This window comes from Aulonocara sp. 'chitande type north' Nkhata Bay, linkage group LG20 (genome assembly GCF_057382095.1).
Source record: "Aulonocara sp. 'chitande type north' Nkhata Bay isolate Kocher_YH1m ecotype deep benthic linkage group LG20, A_spYH_male_GT1.1, whole genome shotgun sequence".
Classification (NCBI taxonomy): domain Eukaryota; kingdom Metazoa; phylum Chordata; class Actinopteri; order Cichliformes; family Cichlidae; genus Aulonocara; species Aulonocara sp. 'chitande type north' Nkhata Bay.
In genome coordinates this window covers 33,137,105-33,158,105 of record NC_141363.1, presented here as the reverse complement: position 1 = coordinate 33,158,105, position 21,001 = coordinate 33,137,105, and the positions used below count along the sequence as shown (strand labels likewise).

Genomic DNA, 21,001 nt, shown 5'->3' with positions numbered 1-21,001 from the left:
GAAAAAGAAAATACAATATTTTTTGGGTAATTTTATTTTATGCTTTCTGATTATTCTTGTTGACAGATAAAAATGTTAGTACTTGGGCACAAAATAATGCAATTAGCTTTAAATCAGTTTTTAATTCTTCAAATACAGCCCGTTGTTACATTGAAGCTCAGCGATGAAATGGTGTCACAGTACTCAAAGAAAGTGTCCATGTTATACTGGCAGAATGTTTTGTGGATGTCGATATGACATGGACTCATATGAGAGAAAGCTTTTAAGTTCCAAAGAGAAGTATATAGAATGTGTCAAGAGTGCAGTTCACATGAAGTTTTAATGGCCTGCGTGAACAGTTCCCGTTCCTACAGTGTGTCGTGCAGCAACACTCGCCAGACCTTGATAACAGTTGGCTAATGGGTAATGTGCCACACAAGAGTGATGCTGCACTTTCTGTTTTCATTTTGTTGCTGTAGTGCAGTAATTAATCCAGCTGAACCCTTTGTGCTCACAAAATAAATGCTTTCCATTTTCATTAATAGACAACTCATTAGTACATAATGAGCAAGAAGGCAGCACTCCCCGCTCTCCCTGTGCAGCGTGTAGCACATGAGCATGCGCTGCACTCAGCTAATTAAATCCTAGGATTGTCTCCTTGTATTCTTCTCTATAAGAAAAAAAGAAAAAAAGCACGAGCTTTTAAAGCATAAGTTAAATGAGACATGGTATGCAAGCATTTTACACCCCAGAGGTAAAAAACATTATGCAAATCCTCAGTTGTGTGCTCTATAGTTTTATGTCTGAATAACATATTATGTATTGCAAATAGCAAGCTATTAATGAGAAAAAAAATGCAGTTGCCTGTGGTTTCCATTTTTGAATGCAACTTGAAGCTAAGAAAAGATTTCGCTAATCGTATCCATACCTTTAAATCTCACAGACTTTAAGGTTAAGTCCTTCTTTCATCAATCAAAAGTTTGAATGTAATGATTAATGGCAGTGACAAGCTGCCTTTATCCTTGAGTGCCAGTGACTTTTCATCCAGACTGTAATTTGGGGCCTTCAGCTGTAGGTGACATCTTTCCTTTTTCTCCAATCACCTGTTGTCATGGGAAGAATAACAGTGGTTCTTTCTTTTTTTTCCCCCACCATCCACTGTGGGAATAAAGGATGCAATTTCAAGGAAAACGACGTTGGTACTGAAATGGCCCTCGACAATGTCTCGATAAGGACTTTTAGGATCATAAAATCTCTACATCGATACGTGCTCTTGATATAATATAAACAATTCTGAGAACCAAGTCATAAAAATCTAAAACATTACCTGAATTAGATTTGTCCAATTCTCTCTTCAAGGGCATCTTCTCATTCACGTATTGGACCCCTTTCAAAGCTGCTGATATTTTTAGATTGCTTACTTTAACTCCCTTTATGACCACTTGCACTGTGAGCTCTGTGACGAGGAATGCCAACAGGAGCATGCTAGTCATTTTTTTTGACAATCACTGAGTTATGTGCCACAAATCCCCTCCCTAGGGTGAGACTATTAATGTGGAGTACTACTGTAGAGTCCTAAAGTGACAGAGGGAGAACAGTAGGTGGAAACTACCTCAATTGTGTTGCATTCAAGATTGCCATCATGTGTACCAGTTTTTGAGCCACACAAAACTGGTACACACAGGAGGTTTTGAGCCACACAAACACAATCATCAGTCATCACCTGCTGCATCTGCCAGATTTTACTTCCTGTGATGTTGTCCAATTCTTAAAGTATAAAATCAAATTCAAGAATCACCATTTTGACACACTGGAAGAATTACAGTTACAGAACAGGATGTGCAAGGAGCGATCTGTAAATCACACTAACACTATTGACCAGAGGTCCATTAGAAGAGAGGGGAGACAGCCAAATTCTAATCGCCCCTCATATCATTTTAAAGATTTGACATAACATTTTTTTTTTACATGAAATATATGATCAATGATCCTCCGTAAAATCATAAACATCATTAACATCCAGATCAAAAATGACCAGCATTGCCATCTATCAGATATTGGCATCTTTTCTTTCAGTTCTAATTCTAACTGATGGACAATCACTGCCCGTGAGCGAACATGATTAAGAAATGAACAACGACACCATTAAATTTAACCTAATTACATTATACTGACAATATATCAATAGTGAGCAATCATCTCCAGGCTGAGCATGTGTTTCTAAAGTACTTTCTAGAAATCTGCATAGTCCGTTCATAGCTCACACACAGATAGATACATGAGTATAATTGCACACATGTATTCATATTCAAATCACCGCACATGCACACTTGAATCACCTTCCAGTGAGGATGATGTTTTCATATGTCATGATGAGGCAATGATTTGCTGCGAAGAATCCTCGCTTCATGACGGGGAGACAAAATCGAACCCAATTTCTGTTTGTAATTAAAACCATTTCCACATTCGCCTCTTGGAAGGCCACAACATTCAGAGGTCAATAGCAGTCTAATTCAGTCATTCAGGGAGCTGTACTGCAGAACAACAGCTTGCAGTTTCCTTAACATCCACATATTCTGAACATGCAAATATAGTAGTAGTGTGGCTTAATGGACCATAAGAATTAAAAGTTTACAGTGACCTCCTGTTGTTTCATTTTAAATAATGTTGTCTCTAAAACTACTTTTACTGTGATTTTAAAACTAATTATACAATTCTTCTGTTCTGTGTTGATGTTCATATCATTTGTGTGCTGAGTTTAATGACCCAAGATCATCTGAGAATCTCTGAAGTCAGTCAGTCAGCAGTCTGAAAATAAACTTGTTTTCTCTTTATTCCCAAACAAAGCCTGAGTAAGAGTTTAGTTTGAAGTTGAACTGCTGCATTTGTGGTCCGACATTATAGAGCTAGACTTTCCATCACTCGAGGGTCACACAGTACTCGTGAATATAAGGTGGGAAACACATGTGCAGAAAGGCAGGTAAAATGTCCAAAACGCGCACACTTCAGCCCAGAGAGTTTGTAGCTACTCGTCACTGATGGTGATAAATCTCGCTATCATTATTAAATCCATCACACAATGTTTATGACTTCAGTCTAGTCTCCCGCAGGTATGCTATTTCATCTTGTAGACACGCAGTAAGGTAGAAAGAACAAGCTCATTGGTCACAAAGAGAGAAAGCGTTCTCAATCAAATAGGAGCTTACCTTGCAAATAAAGTTCTATATTTTGATGCTTCCATGTGACAGATGGTAAAAAATATGCCAAACTATATAAAAATGTGCTGACAGAAAACAGAAGCAGACTGTCATCGATGGTACAAAGTGTTAATCAACTTTTACCGCATAACATATTTTGCAGTTTGGCAACTTTTGTGTTATTAGTCATCTGAGAGTTTTAAAGCACACAAGTGCAGATCTACTTTGAGCCTCTTTTTGATGAATGTCTGTTGATGATTTCGTACGGGGAGTCAGCATTACCAGTGTTTCAAAAATTAACTTGTTCCTGCTGAATCATAGTGGCAGTTTTTTTTTGGCAGATTAACATGTATCCTGTTGATATTGCTATATAGAAGCAATGCGGTTGAATTGCTGTCCTACAACAGGTACATAACTATTTGTAATTGCTGTCTCAATGCACCAAAATCGCTTTGAATACCACAACTGACTGCTAGCGATCACAGAGTTGATCCTCATCTTTGAAGCAACCATTTTAAAGTGAACAAGAACCCTGTGCATTGAACAAAAAGTTTATTGCACAAAGCTGCAATAATTTTGGTCGTGCTGTGGAGATTAATCTTGGAGAATTTTTTATATCAGGAAGGATCTCGTGTCACATGCACAATTTTAAACGGACAACTCTTCACTTTGTAAAGTTTTACTTCCACTCTTTTACTCTTTTGCACTATATTGGATAAAAAGTAGTCTTCGGGCAGATAGATTTTATTTTAATGGCTACTGAATGTCATAAACATTTACACAGTGTTTGTAACGGGGCTCGATTAGATTAAAATCTTTAAACTGTAATATAGTCTTAGCTTTTCAACTTGCCCTCCTTTAAAATGAGAGAAATCATCTTGCATTTAAGTCGACTTAAAGTGTGCATAAATAATAAATTAACTTAGCATCAGTCTGCCTTTCTGTCACTTTCTTTCTCTATGCTTTTTTCTTTTGACACTAAGAAGGTAATTTTATGAAAGGCGGGGAGAAATGTTTGGGACATATTTATTTCCTTACGTGATGCGATTATTCTCACAATTTTGCTTTTAGTGTCCTCAGGCACACTTTTAGGCACAGTTAACTTGACTGTGTTTAAATACATACTTGTGGAAAACCTGTATTGACATATTCCCTTTTTGCATAATACTCAAATCCACCGGAGTGTGCATTGGCACATAAAAAGCTATTCACTTATTCACTGCAAATTAGTCTCCAAATCCATATAAGCCACTGATAGCTGGGAAGAAATGCAGTAATCAATGACAGAGGTTTTTCTTTGCCTCCCTAAACAGAAGAGTTATTTATGTGTACTGACATCAATCAGCATGTAGTCTCTGCTTCAAACCAGCAAGTTCTAGAGAGGGAAGAAGTGCTTTCTTTTAATGATTTATTATAGCCAATCTGGTGTGTGTTTATTATTTATCATTATTCAAACAATGTTAAGAGAGCATGTTACTACATTTCCTTCACATTTCTTTGCCAGTGTGTTATATCAGTGTCGACAGAGAGGAAGTGGTGCACAGTGTAGCGTAATGCTGTTTGCTGCAGGTAACTATTTGCAGTGACAATTAATTAAAGCCAAATTAAACCCTTTTACATTAAAAATAAATCTGTTAAATTGTATTGTCTGTTTCTTTCCTCGTTGCCGCTTCTTTTCCTCAAAGCTGCATTTAGTCAACTGTAAACTGTCTCCCTGCTGTACTGTGCATTACTGCGAAAAGTCAACACAAATATCAAACTAATGCAGTGGAGTATTATAGACTCCTAAAAAGATTTCAACAACAGCAGCTTTCTGCTGACCTTTTATTCTTACCATCAACTACGCTGAGAAATCTTTCAATAGCTTTGCATAATAGTTTTGATTTAGATTTGTGTATAACAGTGTGTAAATTTGCTTATTGTGGTCTACATCCCGATGAACATTTGGACATCATGACTGTTGATCTGCTGTATATACCACACACAAACACACACGCTATGGCTCTGTTCCATTTTTTTTAAAGTTGCATTTTATGGTATCACTCTTTGAACTATTTTCTTCCAGTCGGGCACATTAGCTAAAAGAAAGCAGGCAAAGAGTCCAGGTTAAGTTTGCTCATTTTGTTTCTGTTGTTCTTTTGTTGAAGTCGTACATTCTGTCTTTATTCTTCCCATTTTTTTTAAAATAACGTCTACTAGCACAGACTTTAAGAAGACCTTTTTACAGCATAGAGTATGCTATCTTAAATGACACATGACTGAAAAACACTGACAACTATCATGCAGTTTTTAAAGTCTAGTACTAGTAATCAACTTGTATTGATTGGGGACAGTAACAGTGTTTTCCTACTGTACGAACACTGATTAGTCACTTACTTGACTAGCAGTATATCCCAGAAAAAGCTGCTTGTAAGACCCTCTTACTACAAGCACTTACCAGGGCATTACTGTCTGACATACAGAAGTCTTTCTTTTACATAATAAATGAAAAAAAAAGTAGTATAAGAGCCAGCGGATGTGACATGTTAGGCATTATTTTATCGGCTATGTCGCTGCCCTGAAGGTTTTAACAGTAGTGAGGGATTGTAAGCCTTTGGGCTGAAAAGGAAATGGACCAAGGATTTTTCTTTTAGCGATAAGGTTGACTGCACCGGGCTGTGAGAGTGCTTCACTGACTAATTATTTGAAGCCTCCTCTCAGATTAGGGTAGAAGTGCAGAGCTTATGGACAGTTGCATAGCAGACAGTCAGACCATGTAATAACCAGAGGGCCAATATTTGCTCAAATCCACTGTAACACCTCGCAAAACAAAAGTGTGTAAAGCCCTAATGCTCAGTCCAATCCCACGGCACACTGCCTTGATAAACACCGACGCCACCTTCACAATGGACGCCATCTTTACTCTGGCAATTAGGCAGAGTTTTGGATTATCGCTTCCTCAGCCCAGCACACCACAAATCCTTCCGGATTCAATTATTCCCCTCCCACGTCTGCGGCCATTTGGGCTTTTTGGGCACATGGCCAGTAGAGGAAAGAATCTGAACTGCTCAAAGTAAAAAGTTAGAAAGAAAAAAACGTTCTTCTTCTTCTTCTTTTTTTTTTTTTTTTACTATGCCTATACTCCTGCAACTTTGACGAGTCTATTAAATTAAAATGAAACCTCGGGAACTTGCAAACACTATCCTGTTGAATATTTTATGAGAACAATAAGCTAAATTTACTGTGATCCTTTCCTTTAAATTTTGTAAGTGTTCGGTGTTATCTGAAAAACATTGCACTACATCCTTCCCTCCAAGCTGCTGATGGTTTGATCCTCCCCCTGTAGGCCAGGAATGTCTCCAGTGGTTTCTGCATAAGAAACTAAAATGCTTACTGAAAGAATTTGATTTAGTCTGTCTTATTCTACTTATTCTACTTCAATTGAGTTGTTTTCGTGTGTTAGACAGCACACTCGGGGTAAATTGTGTACAAGATCAAGGGTTTCCAGGGTCAGGAGAGTTGCATCTTTGTAATTGAGGGCCTCTCTTCAATGTGTTTGCTTAGATGCTTTTTTGTCTTCCACCTGGTGACTCTTTGTGGAGTACAGACATTTCACTCTAGTGCCTTTGTGTGTGTTGCCAGCACATCTGCTACACAGTTTACTCATGGTAGCATGGAAATTTATCACAGGTCTCAAATAAAGGACCTCCTTTTTTTGTATATTACCCTACCTGACCCATCACACTGTTTATGCTTTTGGGTGCTTTTCCCCTCTCATCAGTAAATGGCCAACTGTGGCTGTCACCTGCGTTTTATGTGTCTCTTACTCACAGCCTAACACTCTCCTCTGTCCTTCTCCTCTTTTTAATTACAGATACTACTGTCTCATCCCAGAAAGGTAAGACAGCATTTAATCAGTCACGTGTAGATTATCGCATATTTTCAGATGGGTTCCACGTGCTTGTGTTACTCCTGTGTGTGTTCCAAATTTTTGCTAATGAGATGACAAAACATTTCGTGTTTTTTTGTTAATGTTGATTTGAAATTGAGTCACTCGTGGGTTTTGTTGCACAACAATCTTTTTGATTACAAAGTCAATCACTCACACCCACTGACACCCAGACTAAATTACCTTGCTACTCTGCAAAGGCAGACAACCCACAGTCTGTTTTTATGCACTGTTTTCTGTAGGTCTTATGTTCAGATTAATCACAGTTCTGTTTAGACTCCTCCACACTTTCATGTGAATGCTAATAAGAGGTTGGAGGAGGTGACTGTTTTGCATAGTGGCTCTTCGGGGACAGACGGGAAGTTTAGTGCAGTTGTAGGAAAGTACCTGTAGGCTGTTTAGATTTTGTAAGATGATAGGGCCAGGCAGTCAAATTGTCTAAACAGCTCCAGGGGTCTTGTTCTGAGTGGCAGGTGTATGCACCAGGCAGTCCCAGCCCCTATACTCTTGCTAGAGATGATACAGTAATGGCAGAGGGTGTGTCACACTCGGTGATTGCAAAGAACGATCAGACAATCAGCCAGGAAAACTCCCTGCTGATTTTGTTGAAACTGTCTTTTATTCCCTGCTGTGCTTATAAGAATATAGATATTCTTTTGTACAAGCTTTTACCAGAGCAGAACAGAACACAGATACAAATATTTTCATTGTCACCTGGATCTGATATAATGCGCATGTATATGTGAAAAACCTAAACAGCAGGTGGGTTTCTCTGGGAACATAGTGGCATTTTTGCCTTTCAAAGCTTTAGATCTGAAAAAGATACAGTTCATCTGCTTGACTGGGTACACACTGTATGCTCTCACTCACACACTGTTGTGAGCCTATGTATGTGATGACTGTGTGGTGTACAATGCTGTCAGATTGGCCTATAAAGGTAAGTGATGCGGGTTGCCCGAGCCTCGCTGTCTGATGAATGTTGAAGGGGTGCAGAAGCTCGCGAGGTGTACATCATCCCTCCACAGCTGCACTCGCATACGTTTCTGAAGGAAGTGGGGGGATAAATAAGGCCGCGCAACCCTGACAGTGAATGAATGCTTGCTTTTGTCAGCCCATGTGTGTTCGTGCCTGTGTCTGACTTAGTTGTGTGCGTGTTTTTGTATGTCTTTCTTTTCTTTCACATCTTGTATGTCCAATTCAAATCTGTTTAGTTAGAAGCATCAACAAAAACAGCTACCAATCCCACACAATGAGAGTGTCATCTGGCTGTATTCATTAATATACTGTGAGTTATAGATGGTTATGCTGCTCTGAAAGTGTCATCAGTGCTCAGCAGCCTTGTGGCCTTGAGGCAAAGATAATGTTCATATACCATGTGTTTGTATGAAAAGATGTGTATATGTTCATGTGTGTGTGTATGTGCACCTCAGCACAAAAGATGAAAAAAGCTGGAAGTTTGTCCAGCAATTTCAATGCAGTTATATTCAGCACAAACTAAGAGGCTACATTATATTACACGTGTTAGACTGAAGGGCAGCACACAGTAGTTAGGTCCAGGTAGGATTCAAGCTACATTTGAATAACCTTTACTGTTGTTCCGTACCAATATGATTAGTGATTAATAAAGGCTCTTATTATAAGTTGACCTTATTCTTCAGTTTTCTGCTTCTGTGGAACATCTCTGCTATCTGCACCTTTCATGACATCCTTTATCCAACACTTCTCCACCCCCTTACACTCCTCCTCCCTCTCTGCTGCCAAACGAAGTATATTTATGGCACCTGTGCTGGAAAAACAGTCTCCAGGAGACGTCCCACTAATTTCATTTTCAAAATGCCAGCAATAAATTTATCAAATGGGCTGAATCGAATCGGAGTCACACGCCGTGCCATCCGTCATGGGCTGTCCCTCAGGGGCCTGTGGGCGTACTTAAGCCGGCCAAAAACCTCCGCTGGCAGGAGAAACCAGATGAATATGCTAGAGAAATATGCTGAGAACAAGAATGTGTGCGCATATCTTTATGCGCTTAGATCCATATGTGCAAGCATAAATTAGCTTGTGCACACGCAGGGATGCATATGTGTGCACAGAGGTCAATGCTAATTTTTCAGCTCATAGAAGCCTCATGTCGAAATCTGAGCTAAGCGCTTTGGATGTCAATGTGCCAGAACAGTAATTGATTAATTGCAACACAAGTTAATTGATTGTTTTGCACATTTTTGCTTTTGTGAATCCCTCTCAGTTCAAACACTGCTTTGAGCTTTATCCCCTCCCCTGCCTCTGAAAACTCGAGTTTCACACGCTCTGTGCCCTCCCATTCCCCTCCCATTTCTCACTGCCTCATCCTCTGTACCTCACTGTGGCACCTTTGCCTCTCTTTTTAAATGCCTCTGTCCCCACTTTGCTTTTGTTTCACCGATCTTTTCCTCTGCCTATCTTTCCTTGCCCTCTCAACATTTATCACCGTGCAGGCTAAGCCAGGCATGAGGGAGGGTAAAGCAGCTTAGTACTAACAGTTCTAATGAAGTCAGGCCCTGTATCCCTCTAACAGGGATCAGTGGAGCTAGTCTGTGAAGCCTGTCAGCATTTAATGATTAGATGAAACATTCAGACACCCGCTACGAGAAGACATGCACACTGATATATGGTAATACCCAGCTGTGGTCTCTGTTACGCAACTCAACAAAGAATTATGCACACAAACACACTCTCACTAGCCCCCAAACTCCAGCTGTAAAGATCATGATTTATGACTGAAGCATGGCATCAAGGGTATACACAGCAAAGTGATTGGAATAAAAGCAAATGACAGAGAGGTTCAGAGAATGAACAATCTGGCTATTGATTTTTGCTATGTGCAGGAAGGTGGACAAAAAAGTAAACTGCATGAGAGAGATTTACTCCTTGACTTGATGAGCAGACTGTAAACAACTCCACACGCTCTCGTCAAGATGCATGCTGCGATCCATGATTTTTCCCTGCTTCTTGCTTCTGCTAAAATGCCTGATAGAAGATCAATAAACAGGTCATCATCTTTTTGAACATTTCAAGATTCACCGCTGATTAATTCTGAATCCTATTAGATTAAGTTGTCCTAGTCTGTGCCCACGCACGGCAGCTTAATGTGTGCCCGTGGTGTTGTACGTGTTGTTGGCATATGAGAAAGTTTTTCAGAGGGAGTACGTTAGTGTGTTGAAATGCTGAATCTGAAAAATAGAGTGACAGAGGCAATGGTTGGGTCAACAAGCTGCCTGTTTGTCAGAGTGAAAGGGTGCCCACAAGGCCTTAGCTGCTTTTTGCCCCATTAGCTGCACATGCAAATTTACCTGTCAGCTTTACAGCTACACAAGGAAATCGCAGACTTCTCAACTTCTCTGCCTCACTCTTATTCCAGTTCCCCCCCCCCCCCCCCCCCCCCCCTCTAAATCTCAAACTCCAGATCTCCTCCTCATTACATTTTGTTCAATATCTTCCTTCCACTGCAAAATTGGGAACATATTCTGTCCTCACACCAGTAATTTCTCTCCCTCTTGTAAAAGTACCTGTTTAACTCCACTTGAAGGATTGTGAGACACTGGATTTGAAATAAATGTATGTGCATTTCTGCCAGAACGCATCTGCTGCTTCAAGGCTTTTCACATATCTCTTGCTTAGCAAAGCCTCATAAAAAAGTACTTGGCGAAGCTACTTGAAAATACAGTTTTTCTAAGGAACCACTTTCAGCCAAAGAAGTTGAGAAGGAAATGTCCACTGAGCTTAATTTATAATTTGTTAACTGATAATTATAATACTGTAATCCTTATGTGATCTTCTCAGCTATTAACTGCCTCGTAAATCCAGCCACAAAAGAAGCTCCTCTCACTCTATGGCCACATCAGAGTGTAATGGTGTTGCTCAGAGGTAATATAATAAACATTAAGTTGAGTACTAGCCAGGATATAAATAATGATATGTGAGAGACCCTGTCTGGACTCATGAATTAAAACTCCATCCTGTTTCCATGATCTAGTTCTGGAACATTAGAGTGTTCAGTTGCTAAAAGGGGTTAAAATGTTGTTGTAGCTGTTGTCAGTGAAAACCCTACTTTATCCCTCTTAAAGCATCCATCCATCTGCCCATCCGTTTTCTTACTTATCCAATGTAGGGCTGTGGTAATGTAGTGTAGGGTGGTGGTGGGAAGGGGGTTCGGGCTTATCCCAGCTATCAAGGCAAGATTTTGCAATCAGAATTGTGATCTGAATCCAACGTTTTGCCAAAGACATTTTCCTTTTCCAAAAAAGCGAGCTCTGTCAATTCTCGATAGCCTCTTCTTGTTCACGTGTTACTTTTATTTCGTCATTTATTAATTTACATTCATGTCATGTTCATTATCACAGTGCATTTGTAAGAGGGAAGTGTCCAAGCCAGGAAGGGGGAAGAAAAAAAAGAAAGAGAGAAAAAAGAAAAAGGGGGATCCAAAACTTCTACAGGAACAAAAAGCATTTATGCAACCATGAATTCAAGAGTTCTGCAGAAAACACTTCTTTGCCGTTATTCACTACCAGAACTCAGGAGCAGAAATGGAAGTTACGATGGTATTTCACATTTGATTCTAAATTCAAATGAAACAATAAACAAGATGGTTAATAAAACCAAAAATGACAACTTTTACCAATATAACGTATCCTCAAGGAGAATGTAAAGATGAGATAAAGTAATAGTTGCAATTATTTTCAGACATCTGCACCCTGTGCAGTCAGACTCTAAATGGCTTTGTTGATCACATACTGTACCTATCATATGGTTATACAGCTGGTGCTTTGTTTTACTTTGACTCATAAGCTTCACAAACACTCTACGCACTAATAAACTGTAAGAATAGACCTTATGTATGCATTGCTTTTGATAGTAGCATATAACTTAACGGATTTTGCTTGAAATTTTTTATTGCCATCCTTTGTCCTCACAGAATGAATCATAGTGCCATTGTTCCCCTGACTTTTATATTTGCCCTTCTCTGGTACAGAAAGGAGAAAAAAAGCCTCAGTCAGTAGATAGTTATATTGTCACAAAATGTTGGCCATTCATGGTTTGCACGTAATCACCTCGTACGTTATTAAAACTTTGATCTGCAGACAAATTATTAAGCACCATCATCAAGGCAAAATTGCACGACATATCTTTAGCTTATGACAACAAACCTATTAAATTCATAACATTTCTAGCTGCCTCACGAGTACCTCAGAATTAGCTTTTGCTAAACTGAAAGGGTGTAAAACAGTTTAAAATACCATCATTGATTTATGATATGCTGTGAATGACACTAACTCTCTATTGGCCTGTGCTCAGGATCACAGTTCATTCGCCTAAGCTTATCATATGAAAGAAGAACAGAAAAACTTTAATTTGGTGTATTTTCACTCCACTTTGAACCATTGTTTTACAGTTTCTTTTAACTTGAGTTGGCTCAAAGCAATAAACTGCCATAACTGGAGGTGCTTCAAGGTTTCTTATCTGGCAGTAATACTGACTACAGTGTGTGTGAACATGTCATACTTTGTCTTTGATGTGTGCTGCTCATGCTACTGTGAATCCCTGTGACAAGAACCATGCTTTTTTCACCTTTAATTTGTACTTTTTTAAAGATTTTCAATTCAGTTCTGCAAGAGCTGCAAGATCATTATAGATATCATCTTCCCTTTCTTGCATATCTCAGGCCAACTGGTTCAGCATGTTTGGGTTCTTTTTAAATGGCAACAGAACTTACTGTAAGTCCACGGCCAATCTCGAATGTCTGTGTCTGAACTGGTTAGAGAAAGTGGTCAACAGAGTCACCTCTGAATGAGACAGAATGTAGCCTCTTCCCACAACAAGGTGAGAAGCTCTTCGTTATTAGATCACAAGAGGGTGATAGTGCATTTTATTTGCCAGGCTAAACTCTGCAATATGTCCAACTGAGTCTTAGCTAAAGATAAAGATAAAGACAAAACCACACAAAGAGAGCCTCAGCAGACCCACATCTTAGACTCATTAAGACTGCCTGGGCATTGAAACATTTCTCAGGCAACGACAGAGAGAAGATAAAAGCAGAGACAAGTATAACAAAAGAATGGAGACTGAAGTAAATTTATCACCACTCTTTCTTAAAGAATCCTGCTCTAAGCCTCAACTGCCAATTAGGTACGAGAACAGCCTGTTCCCTTGACGGATGAACTTAATTTGATATTCCGTGCTCCGCTCAGTAGGGTGCAACAGTGATTGCACCGGTGGATGGAATTTTCAGGCCATCCATACAGACTAGGCGTAATCGACTATGTAGATATAGACTGAAGCTTATCATAACTATTTCTCTTTGGTAGAGTAGTTTTATTTAAAAGAGGGGTCAGGTTTCTATTGAAGTGTGTGTGGCAGGTATCTGGAAGATTAGAGCATTGTTGCCCAGAGACGCTTGTGTTGCTACGTGGGATTACCCAGGAACAGAGCTGCAGTAATCCCATGGAGTAAATAACTCTTTGTCATAATTCAACATGTTATTGTCACAGGAATACCTGCTCTAAATCATTTTGAGGATTCATACATCTTTGTCTGTTTGCTGACAAGACACCACAGTTAGGCTTGAACCCTACAGGGCTGGCATTGCCAGGGAAGTGGGTGGCATATTGCACCCAGCGGGAAAGCTCCTATGTAGGCCTGCACGGCGGAGGGATTTGACCAGCTTGGATTAGCTCAGCAGGGTGAAACAGAGGGATACAAACAGGACAGATGGGGAGGGACAGACTCAGAATGGAAGAAAGGGTACATCAGTCTCTGTTCAGCACAAGAACACCTGAGAAACCTGAAAAAAGCTGCAGAGAATCATGTGGAATATTGTTAATATGCTAGTGAGCAGCACACACCAGTGAACCATGAAACAGCAACCAATACCTCTGAGAGCCGCTGTAAACTCCGAGCCAAACTAATCACCAGTTAATTATACATAGGGTTTTACCATTTCATAAATTTCAAATAGTTTTGCCCTGTCTTAAGCATTCGGACTTCTTCCTTTTACATTTAACAACAGCTTTACATTTCTGAGTGAGGATGGGAATATTAATTGAAATGCCCACAATTAGATAAACACAGCTCCCAACTCCACAGTCGCACTAATTAAGCAAGCTTTTTTTTCCTGTACAGTGCTGTGCTCTCAAACCTCATCAACTGCTCAAAGACATGTCACCACAGTAATGGCAGATGGGTATATTTAAAAAAAAAAAAAACTAAGCTAAAACAGTTAAAGACACACACAAGCATTAAAGAAAGCAAAGGCAGTTGCCTCTGACAGACTGCTGAGGAAATGTGTCTTTATTCTTTGCTCAGAGTCGTCCATCCTGTCCAAAGGATGGATCTAATCCAAGAGTTTATTACCAAACTTCAGATGCAAAGCCTATTCGTTTTCTGACACCAAAGAGGGCCAAGAAAATGAATCGGGGTCTGGACAAATTGGCATCACTCACACAAGCGCAGAGGGAAGAAATTCTCAAAAGTCAAAGTCGTGTCCTCCTTTAGTTCCTCTCTAAGAAACTTCCAGACTTTCTCTGAAAACTATGTTAATTTTTTTGTACTGTTCACACTCTCACAGTGCAAACAGTTGAGAATTTATTTTATAGTTCAAGCCATACATTGTTAAAGAATTCTCGCACAGTAAACAAACCAACATGATCAGTATGAGCAGCAGACATTGTTTCCCAAGTTGAAGATGTAGAAATGGGTTAAAAAAGAATCCTCCATTAAACTGAGAGAGAGAACTAAACAGCAGCGGTCACCCACCTATTGGGTGAGTCCTCTTGAATATAGCTTTTTCATACAATTTTAAGTAACCACTTTGCACTCAGCAGAAATCATTCTAACAAATGAATGTGCAAAGCTACGTAAGTTTCCAGTCAGTCTGTTTACACTCGAGACAGAGAGACAAGGCACCCAGGAAGAAAGGTGGAACTAGATGGATTATTCCAGGCTAATTCCTAGCACAAATCAACTCTCAACCATCAATAATTCATGTGGAAGTCTTTGAAAAGTAAACACTGCTTGGGCCATTAAAAACCCTGATTGGCTATAAATACTGTACACAGCTTAACTCTACATACAGAGGTTCTGTAGCTGCTATAGAAAAAAGTACATTTGCTCTATATGGAAATCCAGCGCTCATTAGAGAAGGTAGATTCCTTTGTAGAGCCATAGCCAGTATTACCTGGTGCAACATTAGCATGGAAATGATGCTAAAGATGACAGCAGAGAGGGGTAGTTAGACTGACAGCTGGTGCTGGAACATGTTGGGTTTTGTGGATTGATGTTCTCTGTCAGCTTTGCCTCTGTGTACTTCAGACAAATTGTGCTCTCGTTCAGTTGGTAAATGCACACATAGCCAAAATGCTAAAGAGGATCATGCCCCCACTGTAGGTAATTTTACTCTGCTCTGTATCATTTGCACATTGACTTTACCTCCCACTTTGTCTCTGCAAGTTGTTGTTTTTTCCTCGCTTGTCTTTCATGTACTTTTTCAAGCTCTGTTTGTGACTGTGATTAGGGTGTATGGTTGGTTTATGTAGCTTTTAGCAATTCCCTGTACTCCGGCAAATCCCGCCTGAGCAATGCAAGACAGGGAGTTGTGGTGTTTCGACAGAAGAACGGAGACGGCTTGGTTTGTAATGGAACGTATATATTCAGCAGTAGTTCGCCATTTTACATCTCACCATACACTTCACTTCTTCTCTCCTTCCATCATCCTTAGTCACAGAGCCCCCTACTGGTAACTGAGTATATGTTCATATTCAGTCCCCCTTGTAAGCAACCCTTCACCATCTTAGCAGTGTATGTAAACACAACATCTCTCCTCATTCTCACAGAATTCTACTACCTCAGTATTACTTACTTAGTATGGCAACATTACTATTTGCACAGAACATTATCAGTAGTAAACTTTGCAACCAGACAGCATTTTCAATACCTATTTCACTTATAACATTACTGGGTGTTTGAACTATACCCGTGATCTTAACATACAATCTTGTTATGGTGCCTAAATCGTCCTTTATAATGAATACTTGTACCGTTAAGGTTACTGTAGTAACTTAACAACCTTAAGTCACAAAACTCACAAATAAATCACAGTAAATCAATCCTCTATTATACTTGGACCTCAAAACTAGCAGTATGGAACTTAACATTAGCACCCAACAGCTCAAGCGTGTTTTTTTCACTTTTTTTTCTTTTCATTTTTTTTTTTTTTAAACTCATTTCATAACATAATCCTTGGTCCAAGCTGGTAACTGTCTCGGTCTGTTAGGAACAGAAGGTCTTTTAGGAGTTTCTCTTGTGTTATTTTCAACCTCGTCACCAGCCTGCAACGGCTCAGCATTCTCTGCGCGGCAGAGTGAGAGACGGGCTGCATTCCATCTCTTTCCATCACTCAAGATGAAGGTGCTCAGTCCAGTCTGTTGCTGCACTGACAGTGGATCAGTGAACTGTCTCTCTCCCTTCCCCACTCGGAAAGGTTTACGTATCCGCACCCTGTCACCGACCACAAGCTGGGGAGGTTTTGCCCCCCTCTTTGCATCAGTGTAGCGTTTACTCTTACGTTGCTGGTGAGAGACTCTGGCCCTGCATTGGTCATACTGTCCTGTGTCTTTGGGAAACGGCAGGACATTTAGCTTTGTTCTCATGGGTCTCCCTCTGAGAAGCTGGAACGGAGCTGCTCCAGTCGTTGCATGAGCTGTAGCACGGTAATTCTGTAGCATCTCTGTCACGGCGGGCTTCCACAGCTTCTGGGACACCTGTGCAGCCTGAACACAGTCCTTCAGCACTCTGTTGAATCTTTCAACACACCCGTTCGCTTGAGGGTGATACACACTTGTTCTGATGTGCTTGATGCCCCTTTCCGTCAGGAAATCAGCAAAGGCAGATGAAGTGAATTGTGGTCCATTATCTGTGGTAAGCTCACAAGGGTTTCCCTCCCGTGCAAAAACTGAAGACAAGAACCTAATCACAGTGTCTGTAGTAGCTGATGAAGTAAAGGCTACTTCTGGCCATTTGCTGAAGTAATCGACCAGTGTGATGGCAAACCTGCAGTCCTGCGACCCGCGGTCAAAAGGTCCAACAATGTCAACGGCCACATGCTGAAAGGGACCATCTGGAAACTGAACCGGCTGTAAGGGAGTAGGAGCAGTTTTGGCCGTTTTGTCACACAATTGACAGACTGAGCACGATGACAGAATCGCATGGACTTGAGTATCCATGCATGGCCACCAGTAAAGCTCTCTGAGCCGCTGCTTTGTGCGAACTATGCCCTGGTGACCTTCGTGTGCGAGGCATATCACCTTTTCCCGCAGGGACCTTGGGACCACCAGACGTGTCCCCCGGAAAACTAACGGTGATTCCACAGCAAGTTCATGTCGCACCAGGAAATACGGCTGTATCTCAGGTGGGAGAGACCTTTTCACCTTAGGCCAGCCTGAGCGGATAACCTGTTGCAGCAGAGAAAGGTCAGGGCAGTCCTCACATTCAGCTTTAAAATCCGTCAACGGTGTCGCTGTCAAGAGAGGAGAAACTTCAGCTATCTCCAAGAGAAGGTCTTTTTCAGCATCAATGTCAGTGCTGGAGTACATCAGGGGAACCCGTGAGAGGCAGTCTGCGATGACATTCTGAACACCAGGACGGTACTGCACATCATACTGAAAACACATCAGCCTTGCAGACCATCGTGCGATTCTCATGCCCGCTCTGTTCATACCTTTGGTGCTGAGAAGGGTAGTAAGAGCTTGGTGGTCAGTACGAAGTGTGAATCTGCGGCCCCATACATATGTACGCCATCTTTCCACCGCCCAGACACAGGCTAACGCCTCCTTTTCTGTGGTGGAGTACTTTCTTTCAGCAGGAGACAGTGTTCGGGAGGCGAACGCCACAACCCGCTCCACTTGATCTGGATGTAACTGTGTCAACACAGCGCCTAGCCCATAGTCTGATGCGTCTGTGGTGATAAAAGCAGGTAAGTCAGGGTCATAGACGGCAAGTGCGGGACTTTCCAGAAGGAGTTTTTTCAGGTTACTGAAGCTCTCATGTGCTGCCTCGTTCCACTGGAGTTCGACTTTCATGTCTGTTTTCAGCAACTGTCGCAGTGGTTCCACCAGTGTAGCATAATCTGGAATAAATTTACTGAACCAGGATGACAAACCCAGGAACGAGCGCAATGCAGCCATATCCTTTGGAGCAGGAGCCTCAGCAATAGCAGTAAGGTGATGTTGGCTTGGACGTAGGCCTTCCTTTGAGATTACATGGCCCAGGAATGTGATGTGTGACTGGCAGAAGGAACTTTTCCCAGCATTAATCTGCAGGCCGACATCTCTGAGACGTTGGAGAACAGCTTGCAGGCGTGTATCATGCACCTCCTTTGATGTTCCGTAGACGATGATGTCATCCAAGTAGTTGCGAACACCAGGCAGATCTTTCAGGACCGTTTGCATCATTTTCTGGAACGCCGAAGGTGCTGATGCTAGGCCAAATGGGACACGTGTGAACTGGAACAGTCCCTCATGAGTGATGAAAGCAGTCAGCTTGCGGCTCTCCGGATGCAAAGGTAATTGGTGGTATGCTGAGCTGAGGTCAATCTGGCTGTAGTGAGTGGCACCTGCCAAGTCAGAAAACAGATCCTCCATATGAGGAAGAGGATGGCAGTCAGCAATAATGCTCTTATTGGGTTCACGAAGGTCAACACACAGTCTCAACTCCTTTTTTCGCTTTCTGGCCACGACCAAAGGACTCACCCACTCAGCTGCATCGATCCTTTCAATTATGCCAGCTTTGAGTAAGCGAGAGAGTTCTGCTGACACCTCTGTACGTACACTTAATGGCAGGCGTCTCAGCTTTTGGCGTACAGGCCGCACATTGTTGTTTACCTGTACTTTATGGATGAACCCTTTAACACATCCAAGTTGAGCTGGTGGAATAGGATCAACATTGTACACAGCAGACTTCTGGTTAGACGAATCCGGCTCATCTGCAGTTTCATCCTGAATACGGTCCACTTTGCCTCCGACGATGCAGACGTTCAGTGCTCTAATGAGGTCGAGGCCTAATAGCGGGGAACCAGCTTTGACAATGTAGAAGGAAGCAGGAACTTTTTCATTCTGTGCATGCAGTGCAACTGATGCAGGCAGACAACCCATCACAGCCAACTCATCTTTAGCATAAGTAACTAGTTTGACTTTAGGTCGCACCAGTGAACAGTCTGCAAAATACTGTCTGTAGATAGTTTCTGGCAGAATAGACACAGAAGCTCCAGTGTCTACTATCAGCTCTACTGTCTTAGAGCCACCTTGTACAGTTTCAATGTCGACAGTGCAGGTAAGCTTATCTTGAATAGCTGCCATCATTTTAGCATCTTGCACGCACAGTACTGCCAATTCTGGAACCACTACTTCTCTCACTTCACTGACTGACGACTTACATACCTTGGCAAAATGTCCCTTTTTCCCGCAGTTATTGCATTTTGAAGAAGCAGCCGGGCAGTTTTTATCATTAGCTAAGTGCTTGTGAGAACCACACCTGAAGCACTTCCGCTGCTGCTGCTTTGAACCTCCCCGTTTGCGTTGGTCTGGAGTGCAGCCTTTAGCGGGGCGAGGTCCTCTCCTCTGGTGAGAGTGGGAATTTGCCGCGTCGACTGTCTGAACAGGCGCAGTCGGACACGAGCCGGGTGTGGAGAGTAGAGTAGCGTTTTTGACTGCTGCTTCTACCTGGCTCGCAATAGTTAGAGCCTTATCCAGTGTGAGTTCATCCTCCAGTAACAGTTTGTCTTTCACAGCGCTGAGATGAGCATTGGAGATCAACTGATCTCTTATCATTTCACTTTCCATTTGTCCAAAGTTACAAGATGAAGCTAATGCTCTCAGAGCCACCACATACTGAGAAACAGTCTCATCCGCTCGTTGCATACGCTGTCTGAATGTATGACGGCACGCCACGACATTCACTTTCGGCACAAAGTGCTTCTCCAGTGTGCTCATGGCGTCAGCATATGTATCACCTTGCTCCGGTAACGTGTAGAATAACCGCTGTCCCTCCGGGCCCAAGCAGTGTAGCAAAACAGCGCGTTTCCTAGCATCCGGCCATGCGTCTCCCGTGGCATTGATTACTAGCATGTAATTGTCGAATATTTTCCGCCATGTAGTAAATGGAATCGGCGGCTCACCCACATGTGGAAGAAAAGATGGTGGACTCGGAACTGATGCACTCATCCTCGTCGCCAATTTGTGGTGTTTCGACAGAAGAACGGAGACGGCTTGGTTTGTAATGGAACGTATATATTCAGCAGTAGTTCGCCATTTTACATCTCACCATACACTTCACTTCTTCTCTCCTTCCATCATCCTTAGTCACAGAGCCCCCTACTGGTAACTGAGTATATGTTCATATTCAGTCCCCCTTGTAAGCAACCCTTCACCATCTTAGCAGTGTATGTAAACACAACAGGAGTGGTCTCTGTCTCTCTCAGTCAGAAATGCTCATTAGATAAAGAGGAGGTTCCTCTACTTTACCTCCACTTTCCTTACAATATTTTACATTCTGCTTTCCTGTCTTCTGTATCTTTCTCGCTTTCTTACTTTCTTGCTCACATCTTGCAATGCCCTGGAGATGGTCCTGTCAGTACAAACAGCATCTGTCCAAGAGAATATCAAGATGTGTAATCGTTCCCTAAAGAATCAACTGTAGAAAACAGTTTTTTTCTTCTTTTTCGAACTTTGATGCTGAAGGTTTCATATATACGATTTATAGACATCACACAGTGGATTTTCTGTAACTGCATCAGATTTAAATGATCAATTAATCAATGATAACAAGAATTCTACATTAGCTTCGCTATGATAGTCTGCTTTTACATCTTTTATTT

At 41.4% G+C, this 21,001-nt stretch overlaps 1 protein-coding gene across 1 annotated transcript in view; it reads left to right on the top strand.

The window, feature by feature from the left end:
• Positions 1-21,001, top strand: part of LOC147306042 (cadherin-4-like) — a 268,090-nt gene that overhangs the window by 95,198 nt on the left and 151,891 nt on the right. The window contains exon 3 of the mRNA XM_086278491.1: positions 7,030-7,053. Coding sequence (XP_086134617.1) covers positions 7,030-7,053 — 24 coding nt within the window. The remainder of the gene's footprint in view (positions 1-7,029; positions 7,054-21,001) is intronic.